This window comes from Motacilla alba, chromosome 3, assembly GCF_015832195.1.
Source record: "Motacilla alba alba isolate MOTALB_02 chromosome 3, Motacilla_alba_V1.0_pri, whole genome shotgun sequence".
Lineage (NCBI taxonomy): Eukaryota > Metazoa > Chordata > Aves > Passeriformes > Motacillidae > Motacilla > Motacilla alba.
In genome coordinates, this window is record NC_052018.1 from 91,941,856 (window position 1) to 91,964,287 (window position 22,432).

The following is a 22,432-nucleotide window of genomic DNA, read 5'->3' on the forward strand; positions in this document are numbered from 1 at the left end:
ATTTAATAACCTCAGGATCTGTCATTTCAAGATAGAACCTAGCATTTTTAATAACTAAATGGAAAAAACCCCACCCTGTCACCAGTTCTTCAATATGTATGAAACCTTAAGATGTCAAGGGCTAATTTTTTTGCTCCTGTATAAATAAGTTAAGTTTCCTGTGATGTGGTGTGCTCATTAAGCTTAGCTTTATTTCAGATATTTTAAAAAATATTTCAGTGAATGCTACCTATATTTAAGCCCTTAGAATTTTAAGCAGCAAATTTTTAAAGCATAAGTATTTGCCTATATGCCTTTCTTCCTCTGAAAGTTCAATCTTCCAGCCTCTGCCCTGACAACACTGAGTAAATTCCTTTGCAGAAGTGTTAAGATGGAAGTGTCCACAAAGCATGTTTGTAGTAAATTTTGAACTCATTATAAATACTGTAGTATTATTTTGAACTCAATATGAAATGCTGCAGGCACACAAACACAGTTCCCTTTGCTTGAAGAAACACACAGTTCTCAGAATAGTCCTTTTTAGTGTGATTTACAATAAAAATAATTACAACATATTTATGAAAAATAATGCCATTTGGAGTCTGGCACAGATGTTTTCCTTTATCAAAGAGGAAGCTAATGTAAAATCCTTTTTCTCCCTAAAAGATCTCATAAAGTACATTAAGCTTTTTTTTTTTTAAAAAAAAGGAAGTCCCTTTACAAAGTCTACTTTACACAACACTAATAAATCAGCATGCAGGCAAACTTATTTAAACCGGACCAGCAGTGCTTGAATTTTAAAAAAATAATAATCATCATCTCATGAGAGAGAAGGTAAAGGGAACTTTACCTACACCATAAGTCTTTTGGATATTACCGTTCAACAAGCCTGAACTCTGCCAGCAGTGGCAGGTGGTCAGAAGAGTTAATTTCATTGGGAAGACCATTAACAGTCCAAAGATCTTTCTCTGTTAGAAGTGCCAGCCTCCCAAGAAGTTTCAGACCTCCACAAAAAGAATCCTCTGCTCCTGTTAGAAAAAACAAACCAAAAGGCAATGTTTATCAGTGTGGGCTAAATATCACACGTTCATACAGATGTAGAAGGAGGAAAGTAGTATGGCAGCAATAATGCACAATTGTTACTGTTCCATGCAAAATCACCAATATGACAGTTCAGAAATTCTTTTACTATTCTCAAAATAGAGTTTCATCAGTGGAGCTCAACGTATTCAGAAGGACACTATTTTGTGGAGGGGTAAATGGAAATAAAAAGGAAAATGCATTTATTTGTTCATTACTCCCCTGAAAAAGCCTCATATAATCCAGTCCATTACTTTAGACAACAGCATTGCTAAACAGAGCTGACACTTGTGAAGGTAAGTATCTTTTTAGAGTTACTGGTTCACATAACATTTTATTTCTGTATCCTCAAGCACATGGTTCCCCAGGTGGCATGTGATACAGACACTTCTGCTCATCAGGATGAAGGTATTCTAGCTTTCTATTCCCTTTCATCATAAGAAAGGGATCTCCATTATCTCCTGGTGCCTATTCCTATAACCACCTAAGAAACCCATTCCCACCTCCTTCCCCAGATGGAACACCACACTGCTCATGCAAGAGTGAACACGACTCAAGCCTTGCAATTACTACACACTTACATAGAATGGTTTGGGTTGGAAGGGATCTTAGGGACCATCAAGTTCCAACCCTCGTGCCATGGGCAAGGGACACTTTCCACTAGATCAGGTTGCTCAGATCTCCATCAAGCCTGACCTTGGACACTTCCAGGGGTGGGGGAGCATTGGTCTCAATACTGATCCCTGAGGAATGCCACTTGTCTCCACCTGGACATTGAGGCACTGATGGCAACTGTTTGTTTCCAGCCAGTTCATGGAGTGGCGCAGCCACCAAATCCATCTCTCCAGCTGCTGGGCAGGACTATGTCAAATGCCTTGCACAAGCCCAGGTAGATGTTCAGTTGTTCTACCTTTTCCACAATTACTGTAACCCTGCCACTCAAGGCCACTAGATCTGTCAGGCATGACTTGCCCATCATCAAATAACAACCAGCTTCTTCAGCTCAGGTGGAGAAATTTCACTGAAATTCTTCCATGATGTGTAAAATTTATATTTCCTGAGCTGTGCATTCATGTGAGACAACTACTCAGCAACCCTACCTATTGCTTTCAGAGTGCAGAGATGATCCTGGGCAAGTTGAGTGCTTTCAGGACCAGTACAAACTGCAGCTGTAACTTCTGACAGAAATACTATCTCTGTGAAAGTTCTCAGCAAATTCAGAACTTCCTGGCTGACCCTGGTACTGGCTTCCCAAGAGATACTTTAAAGGACAACCCAGCAACTGCTGAACTCCTCAGAGAGTTCAACAGCTTCATCCTTTGCCATCTGCCAGCTTTCCAGCCCTGCAACAACCCAGAAGCTGTTTGCTGCTTTAAATAAAATCTTTTTACTGCAAAGATCTCTTGGGAGCTCTAGAGCACATGTCCACCAGGTCTTGAGACAAATTTATCACTTGGGACAGCACCTGCATATTTAGAAAGGAGCAGTTTGTTGCCACAGAGAGCCTGGTCTGCATGCAGTGGTTAAAATCACTCAGAACACTCAGCAAAACTGTGCCTTCAGGACTCAGGTAGATACTGAACCCTGGTTACAGGAAATCCTGAATACAAAATCAAATATTTGGATAAACATGACAGAATAAAGCATGAATATTTTAAAATAAAACCCTTTAAATGGAAAAAAAAATCCGTGAGCCTAGACCACATTTAAAATTCACTTGTACAGACTTTGGCAGCTTTAAATACAGAGGCCCAGGTCATTAGAAAACTGAAAATCCAAACCATGGCTTAATTTCTCATGAATAAAAACTATACTAGTTTAAAGCAGTTGGAAAATTCAAGTTTGGTTCCATTCTGTGCTCTGATGTGAGAACAATCCATTTGAAAAACAAGTGCAAAAAGAAAAAAGTGCTGTATCTCTGCTGAAGCAATGATGGTGCTGATGATGCAAAAATATATAATGATGGTGCAATATATATATAATATATATAAAATATATAAAATATATAATAATGGTGCAAAAATATATAAACAGGTGAATTAGGATTAAATTTAGTGCAGAGACACACTCTGCAATCACACAGCACTCCATTAAATTACATGGCATTCAGAAGTAATTTAAATACTTCCCATATTGTGGTTTTTCAGTCAAAGCTTTTGTATTTACCATTTTACATTAAGGTAGCATTTACTGTGCACATTATGACAAGTGAGACTTCTGTGAATCGACTCAATGAATTTTAACAATCTAGTCTCAAGTTACAAGAGATGAAGGTGGTGTTTTTATTCCACATACTGAAAACAAAGTTAATTTATAAAAATCAGTGGCACTGTACAGTGGGAGCATGAATGGAAATGGTTTCTTTGCTCCAAGTTGTGCAGAGACATTTATGTGCTGGCACTGCACTGATGTTTGTTGATGGCATGAAACACAGAACTGATGGGAGCATGGAAAGCAAACTGCTCAGAAGCACCCACGGAACGAGTCCCAGAGCAGTAAAGCATGGAGAAACACTGTGATACCCATCACGAAATTCCCACAGAGCTACTGCGACTTTCTTGCACCATCTGGTGACTTTTAGCTGCAACTGCAAGCCGGAGAGTGACAGCCGGGCCTGTGCCAGTGACCGTGCTCAGAGCAAAGGCCAAGAGTCTGTTCCTTGGCAGAAATTACTGCAAGACAAGCTGAGAAGCAAATTGCCGCAAAACGGTTCGTTTATCAGTTTAATGCACACCCCAAATTGCTGTTCATCATTGTGTTGATCAGATGATTAGGAATACTGCCTTGCTGTAGGTTTGGCCTGCATTACTGACAGAAGTAGTTCTCAGGTGCTACTTCCACTGCTGCTTTGCTGTACCTCCAGCTTGTCTCCATGCTGACACAGGAACCACAGAAATGTTCAGTCAGATGAAAAGGTTTGCCCTGTGTGGCACTACAAATCCAGCTGTGGGGAGCTGACAAGGCCACGTTTCTCGGGTAACAGCTGACATTCAAAGCACTACCACGAACCTCTGAGGAACTTCACTTGGATGAAATCATCACTACAGCAAACAAATATTCTGGTTTAGCATTTATGAAAATTAGAAGTTGGTTTCTTTACCTGGCTGGTCAGCAGTATCATCATTTGCTGCAGAATAGAAAATATAATCCACGGTGACAGCACTTCGGGAATGACAAGTTGTCACTTCCGGTATCCCAGTTTCAGGGAAGTAATGAGAATAGACTGAAGACAATTTAAAATGGTGCCGCAATTTCGAAGACAACCTAAAGAGACATCAAAGGAAATAATTTTATTTTCTTCCATTACCAAGAAGGAATAAGCAATGAAGAAATAACCAAATAGTTCATGGTTACACACAAAATTAATTATCTGGATATGCAAACTAGTGTTTCTCTCCTGCAAGCCATCCTGTAGCCTTTTGTGTGAGAGGCCTAAAACTCTGAAGGCAAAATGGAGGCAGCATTTTCAAGTAAAATGCTGATCAGAACTGGTTTAGCTGACACTTTACTTAATAGATAGCTTTTAACTCCATATACATTCTGTAAGCATTCATATGTCCTCACTCAGCAATCTCTCCCTGACACGCAGGCAAAAATGTCCATGAAAGCAGCTCATCTGAAAGCAACAAAACACAAACTCATCTAATCAGACCCTTCAGCATAAACAGAAATTCAGATTTTTAGAGGTTTTATCCTCCCTCAAGCTAGAGGTATAAGCTTCCAAGTTAGGCTATGCTTATATGTCTATGTCTTTCTTCCACTCAGGCTCCCATTTTCTGTCTCCCCATCATTTGTCTGTTCCTCTTCAGCTCAGCCCATTTTGTCTCACTGGTCTTTTCAATCTTGAAAGCAAACTGCAAAACTGCATCTTTCAGCAAAAGAACTCCTGTCTCTCAGAAATTTGCTTCCATCATATCTGCAAATCATCCATCCCTCAGCTGTACCTGCCTCGTCTTGCATCTTAAACCTAGGCTGCAATGTGTTCTGGTTGAAACACAAGCTAACTAAACAAAAAAATTGGCATATTATCTTGCTTGATTCAGAGCAGAGACAAACACGCCAGTTGGTACAACACAGACAAGTAGTAATTTCTGCTTTTGTTACATGACATCCCTTTTAAGATGAGGGGGGAAAGCCCTACAAGAAGCATTCAGCATGCTATGAATTTAAACCACAGCATAGGACCTCCCGTTTGTTATCTACTTCTCTTGGAAATGCTATGACACCCTTTTCATCACCAAGAATCACCAAGAATTCTGCTATGACTATCTGCAGTGATACCAAGATCTCATTTCTGGTAAGAAATACCTGACTTGGAGCCTACCATCCCATACATACATTTAGGGAAATTTCCTTCTTCTATGCCTTACTTTATATGCCTTTACCAGTTTGGGAAATGCAAATATATTCTTGCTTTCAAAAAGCAGTTACATTTTCCTCCTCAGCGTTCTAGCCATGGCTTCCTCTTTCTAAGTGAAAGTTGTATTACCAAATCCATAATACTCCACATTTCTCAGACCCAAAGAACTTAAATACTCCCACAGAACTCATGACAAGGAAGATTTTATGACCTTTCCAGTTCCTTTTCCTCCTTTATCCCAGTTTCACACTGTATTATAGGATTTTATACAACCATAAACCAGTGTATCAAAAACAATAAAAAGACAGAGACGCGCCAATACTTCAGCAGCTGGACAACACTGGCTTATTTTTTCCTCTCCCTCTTTTAAAAATATGGCTTCTGCAAGTGGACTGAAGTTCACATGTTTCTTGCAATGTCCCTACAGAGGATGATGTTCTGTTTATGTCAAGAAGTGTCAAAAAAATGCCAGAAGCATTCTTTAATGAGCAGACAGAAAGTGCCCTCTAAATAGCACTGACACCTCAGCCCTGCATTCTGAAGAAATATCCAAGTTCCTGGAAGAACACACATTCCATTATTGCCAGTTCTAGTCTTTTGCTGTCTGATTTGCCTTTTCATGTTTAAATGAACAATGATGCTTTTGCCAAAGGGCAGACTGGGTTGGGTGATCATCAGGTATCCACAGCTGGAATCAGACATAAATTTGGTCTAAAACAAAAACAAACCCCTAAGTAACCAGCCAAGGGCTTCAATTTTTTTCCTCCAATACATACTTTTCAGATGCAATTACAATCTCCTGAGTGTCGTCTGATTTTGCTGCTTCCAATTTTTCTCCTGCAAAAGAAAAATAAATTCAATTTTTATTTAAAATAGGATATAAGTGAGACCAATGCTGATGAGCTACAGAAAAGCTACAGTAAAAAAAAAAAGAAGTATCTTTAAGTGCACTTATATTTTTGCAGCAGGTAAGATACAATTCACCAAGCTGGACTAAATTCTTCTGTTCCATTAGTAACATCCCCTCTAAATACTCTTTTATATTATGTCCCTTTCATTTAAAATTGTTTTTTTTCTGTCAAAGAAAAAAATTGTGGATGAAAGATGTAGCCATACTCAGCAAGGAATCACTTGCTTTTCCCAAGTGTTCCATGAAGTGCCAACACTATAATTCAGAAGCACTGAGACAGAATTCAGATCCACACTATGTCCATGTGCTGCATCCCTTCACCTCCCTCTCCCACTCACAGCACAGCTGGCTTTCAGGATGGAAACATAGGAGTTTAAACATTACACACCAATTCCTGAAGGGAAACTTCTAACTATTATCTTACTAAGATTCAAATTTGCAAAGTTTATGTGAATAAATCACTTCACACTCTAATGAGCCCACTGTTTTTCCCCCACTAAAACAGAACGTATGGTTTTTATACTAGCTGAGTGACACTTTCAAAGGCTCCCAAAAATTAATTTATTCCAAAACTGACCTGCATTTTCTTCCTTTAGTTGCTGTTTTATTTCATATACACAGTTTTGTGAAATACCTAATTTTTTTGGCCAAATTGGAATAGATAAGATTCTTTGTCCCCTTGGAAACTGTTCTTGTCCAGAGACCTGAGAAAGACAACAAGCTTTTTTCAGACAGAAATCTGATTAAAAAAAAACAACACCCCACCAAACAAACCTGAAATAAGTCAACATTTTTTGTAAAGTTTAAAGAAAAAGGCCCAGCCATTTAGAATAACTCTTTTATAATGAGTCAAATCCCTGTAAAAATAACACCCTTTATGTACATCCACTCTGTTTATCCATAGCAAGTTCTTTGCAGGTACGAAATTTTTCCTGATGGTTGTGACACTGAGACACTTTCAAGGACACTTTTAGCAATGTGACAGCACTGGCTCAGCATACAGAGCCACCCAGCACAAACTTCAGCTTCAGGATGCTGATCCTTCTGGGAGCAAGTCAAGTCAAATGGGGGCTTGAATCAAGTCCCCACTAGCAAAGAACACCCAGCAGGGCTATTTGGCTATTTTTTTGGTCATGTTTCCTCATTTTATGTAGTTCAGTCACTCCTATTACCCAGTATGTGACACATCCAACAGCTGCATACAAGACCTCACAACAGGACATCTTTTAACATGAAACAGTTGAGATTCAGCATCTAATTGCAGCTTTGCTTTTACAATTACTGTAACCACCAAGTTTATCTACAGTAAGAGGTATCTTCCCACAGAGCACACAGTAGGTTTTTGATTAAGTGGTTATTTTATCCTACTTAAAGACTGGGACACTTTAAACACAGTGATAAAATCATCCAAACAAAGTGATACAATCATTCTGTGGACTCACTAAATTTCAGGAATGATTGTTGGTGAGTTTTTCCTTTCAGAATGCTGGGAGAGGACACAATATTCCCTAAGGCACAGCTAATATAGCCAAGCTTATTTAACTGCAGTAACTTTTGCTTTGCAGGCTGCTGACAGGGCACTAAGAGAGGCACTGCAATGGGAACAATCACAGCATCACCCAAATACTTCTCTTTAATCAGCATGAACCATTTTTTTGGTGAGACGTGAGAGGCACAGCCTACCTTCCCTATAGCAAGTCCTTCATAATTTAACTTTCCTTCCTTTATAAATCTGTACAATGGAGAGCCAGGAACAGAATTGAAGTCCCCACATATGATAATTGGGCAGAAAGAGCCATCCTTCTGAGGGGCAACACTGGCAATCTCTGCCAGGAGCATTGCAAGCTGGGTCAGTTTGATGTCCCCTCTCCTTGGGTTGTACAGCAGGTGTGTATTGGCAATACAGATGGCAGCATTGGCTTTACAGTGAAATCTGGGCTGCAGCAGCAACACCAGTCCAACGTTGTCCCTGTCCAAGAGTGGGATATCACGGCGAAAAAATTCCACGGGGTTTGAGGAAATCAGGCTAAATTTGGAAGTTTTGAAGCAAATGGCACAGCCATCAGGTTTTCTGCCTGTCCTCATTTTATATTCACAGTGATATCCTGCAAGAAAGGCAATTAAGAACATAAAATACTATTGTATAAATAGAGATTTTCTCCCATCACAGTCAACCCCCAGTCAGAAGTACCAAAGTCTGTGTGAAGTTCACATAGACTTGTGTTCGCTTTTCTTTCTGCCCTAATCTTAGCTGAGGTGAGGCAGGACAGGAAACGTGGTCCAATACCTTATGCAATGTGTAAACATCCAATACCTTATGCAATGTGTAAACATCTACTAACTCTAAGATACCAGTCATGTTCTTATCTCCTTATCTGGAAAAAAACCCAAACCAAAACAACAAAGAAACCCCCACAAGGCACATAAAAGTGGCCTAGTGCATTGAAGTTTTTTCTGGATGCTACAAGAATGGTTTAGGAGTAGTACCAAACCAGTGAAGCATTACCAATCAAAAGCCTTAATCATGCTAAGTCATTAGTCAATGTCTAAAATTATTCATGGAACAAAGGTCTCAAACGTATTTACATAATTATGCAATTATCCAGTGAGCAGCAAGTGGCGAGTTTTCACCAAGGAAACAGAGACACTTATCAAATGACAGCACTGGAGTTCAAACAAGTCCATCTAGAAATAGTGATTTGCCAATTTCTTTGTTTTATGTAGAAGTGATTTAAGCAAGATTTAAACAAGACCTTATCTATGTAAGGAAAAAAAATTAAATCTTGAAACGGTATCTAGGTTTTGCCATTTTTAATGTTCTCTGCCCTGCCCAGACTATATGAGTTCATGAAGCACAGCCTTAGTGAAGTAGGGCGAGCTGACCTGAGCTCACACCAGTGCTGCAACAGGGGATTCTCATTCCCCTCTCCCAGATTCAGGCCATGTTGCTCCTGCCACTTGTTGTGGCACTTTGTGCTAACTCAGCAAGCAAACAGAAAACCAACCCAGAAAAATAAAAGTAGTCTGGATAGTATTCTGCTGGACTGATGGATTTCACCAGTGAGTGCCAGAACTAGGCCAGGATAAGGGACAGGACATGCATCTGGGAGCTAGGGATGGGGAAAGGAAGAGCTAAAGCAAGCTCCAGATCCTCCTGTACAGTAGTTACAAGCTCTCTTGCCCCCACAAGCCTGGCCTCACAGTGTTGTTTCACGTTTCAAGTGGATTTCAATCAGTACTGCCATTACTCTCTTCTTTGCAAACACTCAATTCTGGGAGCTAGACTACCTCAACCAACCAAAAAAGAAAAAACTGTGAGTCCAGTGCTGCTCCTTTATGTCCTCTTGGCATCAGACAAGGACCAGTGCCAGGATGGAAGTGGGGCCCTGGGACTGGAAGATGGTGCAGGGTATAAAATATTTAGGTCATTTTAAACCACCATGGAATCAACCCTTAGCAACATATTCCTTCCATAAAATCACAGGAGGGATAGTGACAAGACAGTCTATTCAGACTGACTGACAGCACTTGTATAAAAACCTAATGAATATATACTGACCATAGATAACATTTAGTGCTAATATCTGGAAGGTTTCAAGGCAGAAAAAACATGCCCTTGAAGAGCTACCCAACAAGAATACTGGTAAAAAGGATTAAGGTGGTTTCAAGAGAGCACTTAATGAATTTATAAAAGAGGATACACAACATTTTTGCATGTGATAGCAAAAGACTTGATTCTATAATCTCAAAGAGGTTTTTTTTTGAGGAAACTAGTACTGAGTTCTCAAAGAGAAACAAGTTATCCCTGCAGGGGAGAAGATAATGTATTGGTCCTAAGAGTTTCATCATACCCAGGGATTCCAAACTTGACTTGATCTCTGTTCTATAGTGGTCTTCTTGGACTTCCTGTAAGCAGAGCACCTAAGGCAAAGGTTTACAATTAAAATACATTAGTAATTACATAAAAATGTTACTACAGCATATCTCTGTTGACCAGTCTGTATAGGTACTAAAAAAAGCAAATTCAGAAGCTTTTTGACTCCATAATCCCACAAAAGAATTCACTCTTCCACAGAAAATGCTCCCTAAGATTATGAAGAAGGCCTCAATTTCTCCTTTTTCAGACAGACATTTTCAGAGGTGAGATTCAATTTAGTCAAAATAGTAACTTGCTCCTACATTCTCAGCAGTTCAGGGGAAGGCTCAGGGATGAAGAGGCAAATGGCATACTACAGGGTGGAAAACAGGCTTCCATATTATAAGAACCTGAACCAAAGATCAAACTCAAAATATTCATTTAAGAGAGTTCACAGAATCACAGACTATTTTGAGTTGGAATGGACCCACAAGGATCATTGAGTCTAACTCCAGCTGTGAGCATTTCTGAGCCTTCCCCCAGCACACTGCAGTAACACAGATCTACAACCACCACTGGGATAAAGGACTGAGCTCCCAAAGGGGAACAAGTTACCCCTGCTTGCTGAACTGCAGCAACACATTCCACATTCCCAGCTGACATCAGTTCATCCAAGCTCTCAAGGGAGAGTCAAATCTCAAGTAACATTCTGAAATCTCTGCTTCACTTAAGGTTACAGTTCCAACCAATGAAACAGTTACAAATCCTTTAGCAAGAAATTTCTCTGTGGAAAGGACGCCTGCATCTACTAGGGTCTGAGAGCAGCTGCTCCTCTCAGAAAGCTATCCAAGGTATCTCATTGTAAAGATATATGCACACAGGATGTATAAATTTATTAGGAAGAAAGGAAGAGTTTGAAGGGACTTTTATTTCCAGATTCCTGGCTACTACTAACATAATTGCATTTTTCAAATGGTACAAGGCTGTTTTTCTGTGGCTTCCCTAATATAACAATTTTTTTCAGTACTGTTTTTTGACACAAACAGGATGGATTCTACCACTGAACTTTTATTGGTCTGAACAACGATTGAAGCAAAATTTTATTGACTTGACTTCCTGATTAAGACTTACAATAGTTTATGTGTCCTCAAACCAAACAATAAGCTCTACAACCAACCAAAACCACAGAGGTATTTTTTCAGAGCCCAGCACAGAGTAGCAGAATTTGCTACTTCATTTTACCAGTTCTTAAGAAATATCCACATGCTCATTTTCTACTCACATCTGCATCCAGCTCTTTGATTTCTTGTAGGATGTTGGGAAATCTGTATGTCCAGAATAGCAATCGCTGCCTGCAGTGTCTGTACAGGTGAGAGTTGTCTTCCAACAAATTCTGTGAGAGAATATTGTAGGACATGACTGTAAAATCAAATGTTGCCTCCTTTTCTGTGCTTCTTTGGTCAGATCCTCTATTTTTAGCGATTTTCATTGTTTTACTCTGCTGACAGAAATATTCCCAATGTCTTTTGATGGTTCCTGTTAAAAGCATATGAAGCAGAAAAAAAGTTATGTTATATACCATATGACTTCTTACTGCTCTTGGAAATCATTCTACTGACAACTACTTGCCTTCCAAATCTCTTAACTAATTCTAAAAGCTTATTCAATTAGCAGTGATTCAGACCCTCTGTTTAAGATGGATAAGCATCAGTAAAAAAATAAAAATCAAACAAACGAAAAAAACCCCAACCTCAAAACAGACTGCACAAAATCATTATATGCCCTGAATTTCAACTGCTTTGAAACTGGGGAACTGGTATGTTCTAGGGAGATTGCAACACTCAGACTACACCCCCTGCTCCTGTAGAAGGGCTGCATAACTGGGGAGCCAAATCCAGTCTGTTGGGAGTCTCACACTGCCTTGTGCTACTGCCTCTTCAGCAGAGATGGTGTATGCCAGTCTGGGATACACTCCTTAGGGCAGCACATGGGCACCTTGTTGATCTCTCTATCCATAGCTAACACAGGGTTAGGAATCCATCAATCACCTCTACCGAGTGTGCAGTCTGTAAAACTCAGCCATAAGCTGCAACAGGGTCTATTACAGGAGTTCCAAAACAAGTATGAACCCAATTTTCCTCAGCCAGTTGAGAAATCAAGAAATTATTAAGTTTCAGAATTACCAAGAACTTCTGAAAAGGCATCCTTCACCTTTCTACCATTTTTAATTTCATACTTACTATTAGTAGGAAAATTCATAATAACATATCTGCCCATCATTAAGCATCCAATTACTTTTTAAGAAATGTATTTCTCCACTTAAAAGCTCACAGAGGCGATTTTCACCCTTTATATCTGACCTCATCTGACAGCAAGCTGAGGTCTAGTTATCTGTGCTAACAAGCAGTGGCGGACTGCAGCTATAGCTGTCACCATCTCTCCTCTTTGGGTAGTAATTTTCATTGCTGTGCTTAGATTATTCAGGACTTTACGGTGTATACAGCAAAGCTTTAAGTTCTGTTTCTGTGGTGGGAGAGAAGCCACATTGCTCCTCAGCAGGTATCTTTAACTAGCACCACCTACCAAAGGGTGACTGGGAAGGACCACAGTGCCAGCCACACTCTCAAATAAAGCTATCTGATAAAAGGCAAGCAGGGTTAAGAGAGGACTCAGTAAATAAGGCATGGAGCAAAGTCCCCTCCTTTGGCTCCTGAAGATGAATATGATGTTTCTAAGCCTTATGGGTATTTGTGTCCAAAAATCCCTTTGGGACACTGAGAGTATCTAGTGCCCTTTTTAGTCATAAAACAATTTCCAGTTTATTTTGCTAAGGAAGTGATTTATGCAAGAGGGCAACAATTTTGACTGTGTCGCTCTATTTGTCTCACACTAGACAAAACTGTAATATACATAAGATTCAGTAAAATATTTGGATGCTATGTACAAGATTGTATCTGTAACAAGCTAACTCAGACACTTTGAAGTTTCATGGAAGTTTGTTACTAAGCCCGGTGGACAACTCTGCACTTCCTCCTGTATTTATCTGGATAAGCACATGTGCTGCCTGCTCTGTCAGACATGATCTGACACAAAACTTGCTAACATGCCAGTGGCAGAATACAGCTGTAAGAACACACTCACACAAGCACACTGGAAGCGTGCACCGTTAAAACTCAGTGCATTCATTCTCAGTTTTCTAGGTCACACATAACACAACTGCTCTGGGAAGAAACCGGTTCAGGTCCAGTAGGGTTCATGAACTCTGGCAGAGCCCAAGGAACGAAGCTATACAACTGCCAGTCCAGCTCAGCCCTACAGCAAGCCAGACAAATATTTTTGCTTTCTAGAGCTTCCAAGTTAACAGACATGACCTGGTGACAGAGACACGAGAGAGTGTTGTCTGAACCAAGCTCAGGACTCCCCAGGTTGGGCAATCCCTCACACAACTGACTGTGTTCCACTGCCAAGTGCAGCAAACCTAGTTCTGGTAGTCTGTCTGACAGCACAAAATACAAGTTTGCACACTAAACAGCATTATAAAACTGGACCATTTTAAAGATGTGTTTTCCTGAGAGGAGTGGCAAGAAAAACAGTACCTCATGTTACTGCTCATGTCTCTAACTTGTGGTGTATTTAGCACTACAGATAAACACTGCAAACGAGCAAAGAGCTCTTTTACCTTTCTTGCTGCCATGTTTTTCTTCATTCTGTTGTACAGAAAGACAAGATACTTCCTTCTGATTAGACAAGTCTGTTTGTTGTTCAGGAGTTGAAGTATCATCCTGGCCACTGAGTCTTCTCTTCTTTGTCAATGGTTCTTCTCCCTCAGATTTCATACTGGGGTTGGGTAGGTGAAAGCAACAACTTTTTGTGTAGTTATCAAGATGCCAATTAGAGTTCTGAAATTGCCTCCAAGGTCCAAAAAATGGAGGGAATCTCCAGTTTGCTGAAAAATCAGCTGGAATGGGGAGTGGAAACGAGGCCCAGGGAGGATAGTGTCCGGCCCATCTCATACAGCTGGAAACTGGGCTGTTTAAGGCGAGTATCTGGGAGCCATTCCAGTGGGTGATCCAGTCTCTGCCCAGCCTCTGCACATGGCGGGGCAGCATGGAGTGTCTACCAAAAAAGCACAAGTGTCATTACTAGCACACAACTACATCTGCCTGTAGAAAGCTGTGGAGGCAAAGTCATCCTGGTCAGGACTTACAGAAGATACTCTGTCTCTACAAGTTAATGCATGCAAGATATTCAAACACTTATATACAAGGTATTTAAACATTTATCTAAATGATATGCAAAATGGGACTTTACAAAGTGATCTTGCATCCTTTTCCCCCCTCAGAGTTACAAGTGCCATTTAGCATCCAAACCCTATCCGTCTCAGTAACAATTTAAAATTTATTTTCTGCCTTGTTGAATTCAAGTGTCAGACCTTTCAAGCACTGAGAGGAATGACCTTTACAAAAGGTCATTTTTGCATGCTGCATTAACTTTATCATAAGGCTATTTTAAGGAACAAGAAGACCACTTTCCTGCAAGCTGTCAGAACTTTGTTTGAAAAGCCATTGATTTGGCTCAAATCCCAATGCCAACACAACCGGGAAATAAAGGTACTAAGTCTCAAGGCATCACTAGCACCAGTGTAAGACTAAATCTGTATTCTTACTTCTTTTCCAGGACAGCAAACCACAGCTCAGCAACTAAAGCCATGAAAAAAGGTGGATTGTATTAGGTTTTTTTTTTTCTTTAGAAGAAAGAAATCTGTCTCTCAACAAAATCATAGAAAAGTAGGCTGAGTAACAATAATGTCTCAGCTTCCTCACTGTTTAAATAAGGTATATTTTGAGCCTATAAGGAAAAGATATCAAAGCTTGATATGCTTGAAGTTGCGCTGAAGTGAGAACCTCTCAGCTGCCATTCAGCCGAGCAAATAAGCCGAAATACAGAATCACTGAAACACAGAACACGCTGAGTTGGAAGAGACCCACAAGGATCGTTGAATCCAAGCCCTGGTCCTGCACAGGACACCCTGAGAGTCACACCATGTGCCTGACACCATTGTTTAAAGGCTCCCTGAACTGTCAGGCTGCCGGGTGCTGTTCCCTGGAGAAGCTGCTCCAGCGCCCAGCCACCCTCTGGGTGAGGAACCTTTCTCTAATATTCAGCCTAAACCTGCCCTGACACAGCTTCAGGCCATTCCCTCGGGTCCTGTCACTGGGCACCACGCAGCAGAGATCAGTGCCTGCCGCTCCTCTTCCCCTCACAGGAAGTTGTGACTGCAGTGAGATCTCCCCTCAGCCTCCAGAAAACGACCTCGGCCGCTTCTCACATAGATTCCCCTCAAGGCTCTTCACCATCTTCGTAACCCTCCTTTGGACACCCTCTAATCGCTAATACAACTTTCAGCAAAACCCGCCTGTCCTGAAATAACCCTTTTCCGCCACAGCGCACCCGATGTAGTCCGGCGGAGACAAAAACAAAACACCCCCCCGGACACCACAGCATGACTGAGGAGCAAAAAGAGGCACCGCTCCTTTGCAAAAAAAAAAACCCTGAAACACATGCTTTACAGAAAAGCACTGAGAAACTGCTGCCTCCTAAACCCCGCAGCCCCCACCCCCGGCAGCAGAACGCCCCACGCCGCGCTGCGCTGTTTACCGCGGCCCTGCTCGGCCTAATGGCGGGCATTTGCCACCAGCGCCCCCAGCCCCGGTTACCTCCCGGCGGGCCCGGGCCCCGCTACCGGCCCCGCGCAGCCCCGGCGCCCCCCGAAGGGGTCAGCCCAGGGCAGCGCCAGCTCCGGCCGCCGCGCTCCGGCCGCCCAGCCACCGCCTCATCCTCCGCACGGACTGCGGCCGCGCCGCGCCCTCCCGCTCGCTCCTGGGACTTGTAGTCCAAGGGCCGGGCCCGCGGCCATGTTTAGTGCGGGCAGCCGACGCCGGGGCCCGGCCGCCGTCCGGCCCCGGGCGGGTGACGCCCCCCAGCCCGCGCTCCCCGCCGGGGGCCGCGCCCGCTGCGGAGCGCAGCTGAACCCGCACGTAGGCGGCCCGACTGCGGCTTTTGAAGCGTTTAACTGGAGGTAACACTGTGTTCGTGCAGTATTTCCTCACCCAGAGGGTTGTTTGGTCGGGCACTGGAAAAGGCTCCCCAGGAAAGTGGTCACGGCGCCAAGTCTGGCATCATTCAAGAGGCTTTTGGACAACGCTCCCAGGCCCATGGTATGACGCTCGAGGATGTCCTGTGCAGGGCCAGGGGTTGGACTTTGATGATCCTTGTGGATCCCTTCCAGCTCAGCGTGTTCTGTGATAGTTTCTGTAAGTGGTCTTCTCCCTGGGATCACCGTGTGTTCCTGCAGAGTCAAAGGGGCCAAGAAAGAGCTGCTGTGTATTTCAAGGTGCCATGGTATATTTCAAGGGCAGCAGCACCATTCTTAGTGTTTGCAGAAAAAAAAAAAACAAACCCCGCTCACCCAAGCCAGTATTTCAAGATTGTCAGGTTTTAAAATGCAGCTGAAGGTGCTCTGCTGAGGAGAGCTGGCCTGAGAGATGGGCAGGAGACCTGCCCACCCTGCAGCCCCCGCTGACAGACCCACCGCTGCTTCCAGCTGCAGCAACAATCCTCTGCCGATGTTGCTTGAATAAGCACTTGGAACGCTTTCTTGAGGTCTTTTGAGGAGGGAGGAAATGCTGTCCCTGTTTACTGTAAGGAAATGTAGCACAATGAGTATGAAAAATTACAGTGCTGAATAGTACAGATGCTGTGCAGGAACTGTAATCAAGTAAAATACTGTTTCTCTGCATTCCTTTTATATCTGTCATAAAAGTGACTTTAAATAACATTTGAAGTTTTCCCAGGAGTGGTAGGGAAGACTGGAATTGAAATAATGCAGTGATGAGCACGCTAGTTAGGCAACGTGTCAGATCTACTTTGGGTTTTCCATTTCTTGGACACAACTTACTGGTGAAAGGTAAAAACACCCTTCCATTTTCTGTTAGTTTCTTCACCATATGAGAATGAAACTGCTCACCCTATAACACATGTGTAGTAAAGGATCTCCCAACTGCATTTTCAAGACCATATTGTTTTGGTGGTTTGTTCTTTTCTGAATTTTTGTATTCTTATCTTTTAGAAGTATTTCTAGGACAGAAGACAGTAAGCCATAGCTATAGCAACAACAACTGCTGTTATTTCTAGGAGCAGAATCTACACATAACATGCAGTTATTGCCTGTATTTTGACCTGCACAGGGACACCCAAATTGATCTGTCGCCTCAAATGTTTTTACATAGTAGTAATCTCAGTAGTGATGCTGGAAAAAAAGAAATCATGGAAGCTTTGGGTTTTAATGAAAATGAAGATGTGCTGAAAAGTATGAAAGTTGTATAATAGACAAAAGAGAAGAAAAAGATTAACCTATTAATATGATGCAAATTGTTTCTCATCTCAGTGTAGCTAGATTTTCTTGCCTCGACCTAGAAAAGTCTTAATAAGCCAGTAACACTTAATTGTGGGTTTTTTATTCCCATCTAGTTACTATTTTGTGTTGGCTACACCATGTGAAAAGATGTTCTGCAGAATTAGATATCTCCAAATTCTGATTTGTAAGTAGAAGCCAAATTATTTTATGAGTCATTTGAGCTTTGAAACTCCCTAGTGAATGGAGGCAACTGACTCACTGAGGGATGCTTTGATTGATTACACTGCACATAAGAACAGCCACGGTGGCTCAGATCAATGGTCCACTGAGCTCAGTTTCCTGCTTTCTAAATGTTATTAGCAGCAGATGCCTAGAAATGTGCAGGGCTGGGCAAACTTCAGATGAACACTCTCCCTGCCTCTTGCTGTTTTCAGCTCCATGCATTTCCTAAGCCTGATGTGTTTGTCTCTTTAGTTACTCACTGACTCTTTCCCCCAAGTACTTGAATTTGCAAACTTTTGGTAACTTACAGAACTTCCATGAAGTTCTGTGTACCAGCACAAGATGTAAAAAACATGTTCTTCCCCTCTCAGAAGATAAAGGAGAGTGACAAGTGAGCTGCTAACAACCAATGTCCTCTTTCTTCCCTCTTCCTTAAAAAAATGTTCCTCAAAGGAGAGGCACTTCCTTACTATGAACTTCAGTACAAGAGACTCTTCTCTTTCACAAAGACATGCGGTTAAGTATTGCTAAACACTTTATGTCAAAAATCTGCATGAGAGCAGACATATTAATAACCTGATAAGGAAAAGCTGGATTTTTTTCACATCTACAATTAAATGAATGAAAGCCCATTAAAAAAAAAATCGAGTTTCTATGATCTGAGGTGTGAGATCTACATTAGTAAAGACTCCACTACAGACAAGAAATTGAAGGTAATCTTACAGAAAGACAAGGTACTGTGGCACAAAGTTATGCTCCTCAGAGCTGAAGCAATGCCCCTCAAACCCTGGAGGGTTTCCTAACACCAAAGTGTTCCGCAGAGAGCCCATCCACAGGGAGAAGTCCAGGTGCAGCTTAAGGATCCGGGAGGAGACACAACCCACAAAACATGGTGACTCCATAACCATCAAACTTGCCTTTCTGGTAGCATTCCTCTTTAAAATCCGTGAGTCATTTCTACGTTCCAGGCCTATGGATTTGGGGCATTATAGCCTAAAACAGCCCACGGCAGACGCTGGGAGCGGCGTACCAGGGGCTCGTTACGGATTTGTGGAGGCCACGGGCGCCTGTGTGAGCGAGGGGCTCGGCAGTCAGTCCCCGCCAAGTGTAAATCCCCCACGGCCGTGCCCTTGCAGAGCACCTGGAACGGGGCCGCGCCGCCGCCGCGGGGCTGCGCCTGCCACGTCTGGGCCGTGACACCTCGGCCTCATCCCTGCGGCGCGGACTTCCAGCCTCGGGCAAGACGGCGAGCCGGGGATCCGCGCACCCGAGCATCCCGCGGCGGCCGGGCGGGGCTCCCCGGGCCGGGCCCCCGGCGCCGCCCGGGCGGGGCGGGGCGTTCCCGGGCGCCGCTTCCGCCTGTGCCGGGCGGGCGGGCGGCGCGGCGGGGGCAGCAGCAGGATGCTGAGCCCGCGGGAGCGCGGCGCCGACCTGGCCCGCTTCTACACCGTGACGGAGCCGCGCCGCCACCCCCGCGGCCACACCGTCTACAAGGTCACGGCGCGGGTGAGTCGGCGGCCGCCGCCCAGCCCCTCGCCCCCGCGGCTCCCCGCGCCCGGCCTGCCCCGCATTCGCGCTGTAAAGCAGCGGCTGGGTGCGGAGCAGCGCCCGCGGCTGCCGTGCCCGGCCGCGACGTAGAAGCCCCTGTGAGGGACACGGGTGGGAGAGAGGGAGGGCAGGTGGAACACGGCGGCCCCTCCCGAGCCGAGCCCCGGTCGCCTCCTGCAAACTTGTAGCCTCGCAGCGTTGTAATGGCTTCGGACGCGCTTTGCAATGAACTCTCGATTTCCGTGCTGTGCGGTGCAGGGCGTGCGAGAGCTGCTTAAAAACAAACGGCTCCTTCTCTTTTCCTCCCGTTCTTCCGGCCGAGATGTCGTGGTGAGGTTGCCGTGGGATTGCCCAGCGTTGCTGGCAGCCCCGCCGCACAGCAGCGCGCTGGGGAGGAGCCGGCAGGGAGCGGAGTGCGGGGGCTCTGCACGCCCACGCCGGCAGCGCCGAGCTGCCCGAGCCGCACATGGAGGCTCAGCGTGCCCAGGAGGCGCCAGCCCGGGCGGGCAGAGCTCTCTGGGTCACTCAGGCCTAGCACGGGAAGCAGGGAGGCTGCTGCAGATGTTGGGAGAGCTGCTGTGGTGCTGGCTTTGATGAAAGCTCCGTGTGTTCTCCTAGGGAAATCCCATGCTTTCTTTTCTCTTCCACTTTCCTATTAAACCAAAAAAGGCAGGCGAGTAAGTAAATATGTGGAAATAGGTTCAAGAGGAGTGGCAGTTTAGTTCACAGGTGTGGTGGGAAATATTGAGAGCATCAGAAGAGGTGTCACCGAGAGAAAGAGTTTCTTTAAATGATCCGTGATCCTGCAGTTACTGCAGCTGTAGACATCCTGCCTGTGAGAGCAAGGTATGCTTATAAGCACCCTCCTCTTAATTCAAAGAATGCAACATTCAGTATATGTATACAGATTTTAATGTCAGGTGGTTAGCCTATGATCAGTTTGTATGACTTGTAAAACTAAAAATTAAAAGAAAAATTTTTGGTCAGCTACCTACCTACCTACCTATCTATCTCTCCAAGTTCACCAAACACAAATATGTTTAAACTGTTCTTTTTAGTCCAATACAACGTAGTATTTTTCAATAGAAAAAAAAAAAAGTTGCTTTTTCCTATGATGCTGCAATTTAAAAGCCTCTCCTGAAATAGATGAAGAGAAGAAGACAATACTATCACATCTTTCTGCAGTTGTTCTTGATGGCCCAAATGTCTGTGTGTACTAAAAAGTTGTGTCAGTGAAATAAGGACTAATAGGAATGAGCCGAGACTTCTGCTGCTTATTTTGCTCTGGTTTTGTTCTTACTGGCTAAAGCCAGTTAAATTTATCTCTGATGTTTTGGTTTCTGTAGAATTGTTCAAAATCAAGTTGTGGCTAACTAGTTAGGGATGTCATTCTCTCTCCTTGTCCCATAAACTGTGGGTGCTCTGGTGCCTTTCCAAGCGAGGCAGTGCAGAATCAGGTGGTGTGCTTGATTTAGCTCAGAGCAAGGAGCTGATCAGTCTGTGAGCTGTCCAAATTCAACTGACATAACCAGAGATCATTAGTGTTTTGCAGTGTTTTGATAGCTAAAATCCCCAAAGTGAAAAATTATTTCTTTTTTTTTTTTTTTTGCAGTAAAGGGTGCTTTGGACTCCCAAGTGCAGAAATATGAATAATTTTTTTTTTCAGCAGGGCTCTGGTGATCTCTGGTGATCTGTGTAGTACTTGAAGTGAGGATTTGGGAAATTGAATAAAATGATTTAAAAAGGATTCAGTGTACATATCAAGTACCCTTTCTGTTTCTTTCCTTCTATTCCTCCCTCCTGTTCCTGTGGTGATCTGGCTCCATGGTTGATATCACAGCACTCCAGCTGTATTTGCTGAGTATCAGCTCAGCTACTTTGGGGGACTGCCAGGAAAAAAGTGAGGTGGGCCTTCCTGTTGTGTTGAATATCATTCTGGCTGAGATCTAGGGTAGTCAGTATGTGCTAGTGGGTATTTGTGGCTCCTTAGTGCAGTATGTGAGTGAATCCTTTGTGAAGTGAAGTTAAAGGAACTTTTCTGTTTCAATGTCATGCAGATAAATAATCGTGGAAAAGAACGCACGTGTATTAGTGTGTCCTAAACATCTGGCCCAAAGCATAACTACCCATGCAGTCTCTTCTGAGTGCTAAGGAGGGTCTATCATTATTGCAGCTTTTTTCTTAAAAGTTTTGTTTTTATAGCAGAGAATATATATTTTATTTACTCATAAGCTGTAACATAATTTTAAATGCAGACAAGGTTAAATGAATATTGTTTTTTTAATACCCATTTCCAAATGCAAAGAAACAGGTAGATATTAGCAAGTTGTGATATGAGGAGTGTTCTTTAACGATATCTGAAAATATAGGCCACTAATAAAAGTTTAGAGAATTTGGAAGATTACAATTATTAATGATAATTAAAATTCTAATGAGTTATGTTGGATATCTGCAGGTCAGATGAAGAATGGGATAGTATGAAATACTTTTCTTGATGTTGAGGATCCTTGTAGGATCTCTGTTTTCGGAGTCTGGTGCAGTAATTACACATTGCTTAGCTCATTGGTGGGTATCCTAATGATATTGTTGAAAATAGGTTATAGTTGCTTGTGTTACAGATTTGCAGAATGAACTGACTGCATTGATCCTTGGGGAAGGATTAAAAAAAGTACATGGAAAATTTAGGGGGTTGGGTCATCTATGCCAAGTCTCCAGATTGACTATAGATTGGGAGGAAGGGGCCAACCTCTTGTGAGATTGACCTTCAGAAAAGGATATGAAGAACAAAGTAGGACAACACATAAATTATTACATACTGACTTAAAGTTGGCATGGCTGGGAGATATAGAAGGCGGTGTAACATAAGAACAAGTGTGAAACAGAGCCTCTGGGTTTTATTCCAGATTCTTACTAACTGGCTGGGTAATTACTCATCTCTCTGGGTCTCCTTCTGCCCATCTGGTAACTTCCCTAGCTGCCAAAACTGTTGCAAGGCTTTAACTAAAGGTGAACTGCAAAGCAAAGCAGTTGGTGTCTGCCCTTTGGTGTTCTCTGTGATGT

At 42.9% G+C, this 22,432-nt stretch overlaps 2 protein-coding genes across 5 annotated transcripts in view; one reads left to right on the forward strand and one right to left on the reverse strand.

Annotated features, from left to right (window-relative positions):
* Positions 1-417: 417 nt before the first annotated feature.
* Positions 418-16,546, reverse strand: ANGEL2 (angel homolog 2). Of its 2 annotated transcripts, none has more exons than XM_038134147.1 (9): positions 15,844-16,546; positions 13,865-14,301; positions 11,468-11,721; positions 10,181-10,250; positions 8,013-8,434; positions 6,907-7,033; positions 6,196-6,256; positions 4,160-4,323; positions 418-1,007 (listed from the first exon to the last, which is right to left on the reverse strand). In XM_038134147.1, exons 2-9 carry the CDS (start codon positions 14,292-14,294, stop codon positions 853-855), a joined length of 1,683 nt encoding a protein of 560 aa, XP_037990075.1. In that variant the 5' UTR covers positions 14,295-14,301; positions 15,844-16,546; the 3' UTR covers positions 418-852. The 2 variants fall into 2 exon arrangements, with proteins under 2 accessions (XP_037990075.1, XP_037990073.1); XM_038134145.1 differs by having other exon boundaries at positions 15,903-16,513.
* Positions 16,547-18,660: 2,114 nt separating this feature from the next.
* Positions 18,661-22,432, forward strand: part of RPS6KC1 (ribosomal protein S6 kinase C1) — an 85,864-nt gene continuing 82,092 nt past the window's right edge. For 2 of the 3 annotated variants that reach the window (XM_038134142.1, XM_038134143.1), the window contains exon 1: positions 18,661-19,330. In XM_038134142.1, coding sequence (XP_037990070.1) covers positions 19,226-19,330 — 105 coding nt within the window. In that variant the 5' untranslated portion in view covers positions 18,661-19,225. The remainder of the gene's footprint in view (positions 19,331-22,432) is intronic. The other variant, XM_038134141.1, reaches the window with a different exon arrangement.

Bases quoted from the DNA above. Each gene is read 5' to 3' on its own strand.
- ANGEL2 (XM_038134147.1), bottom strand. From the start codon at position 14,294: ATGCTGCCCCGCCATGTGCAGAGGCTGGGCAGAGACTGGATCACCCAC. The intron at 6,257-6,906 runs GTCAGTTTTGGA...TTTCTTTTGCAG, and splicing joins ACTAAAGGAAGAAAATGCAG to GAGAAAAATTGGAAGCAGCA. The intron at 1,008-4,159 runs GTAAAGAAACCA...TTTTTCTAACAG, and splicing joins TGATACTGCTGACCAGCCAG to GAGCAGAGGATTCTTTTTGT.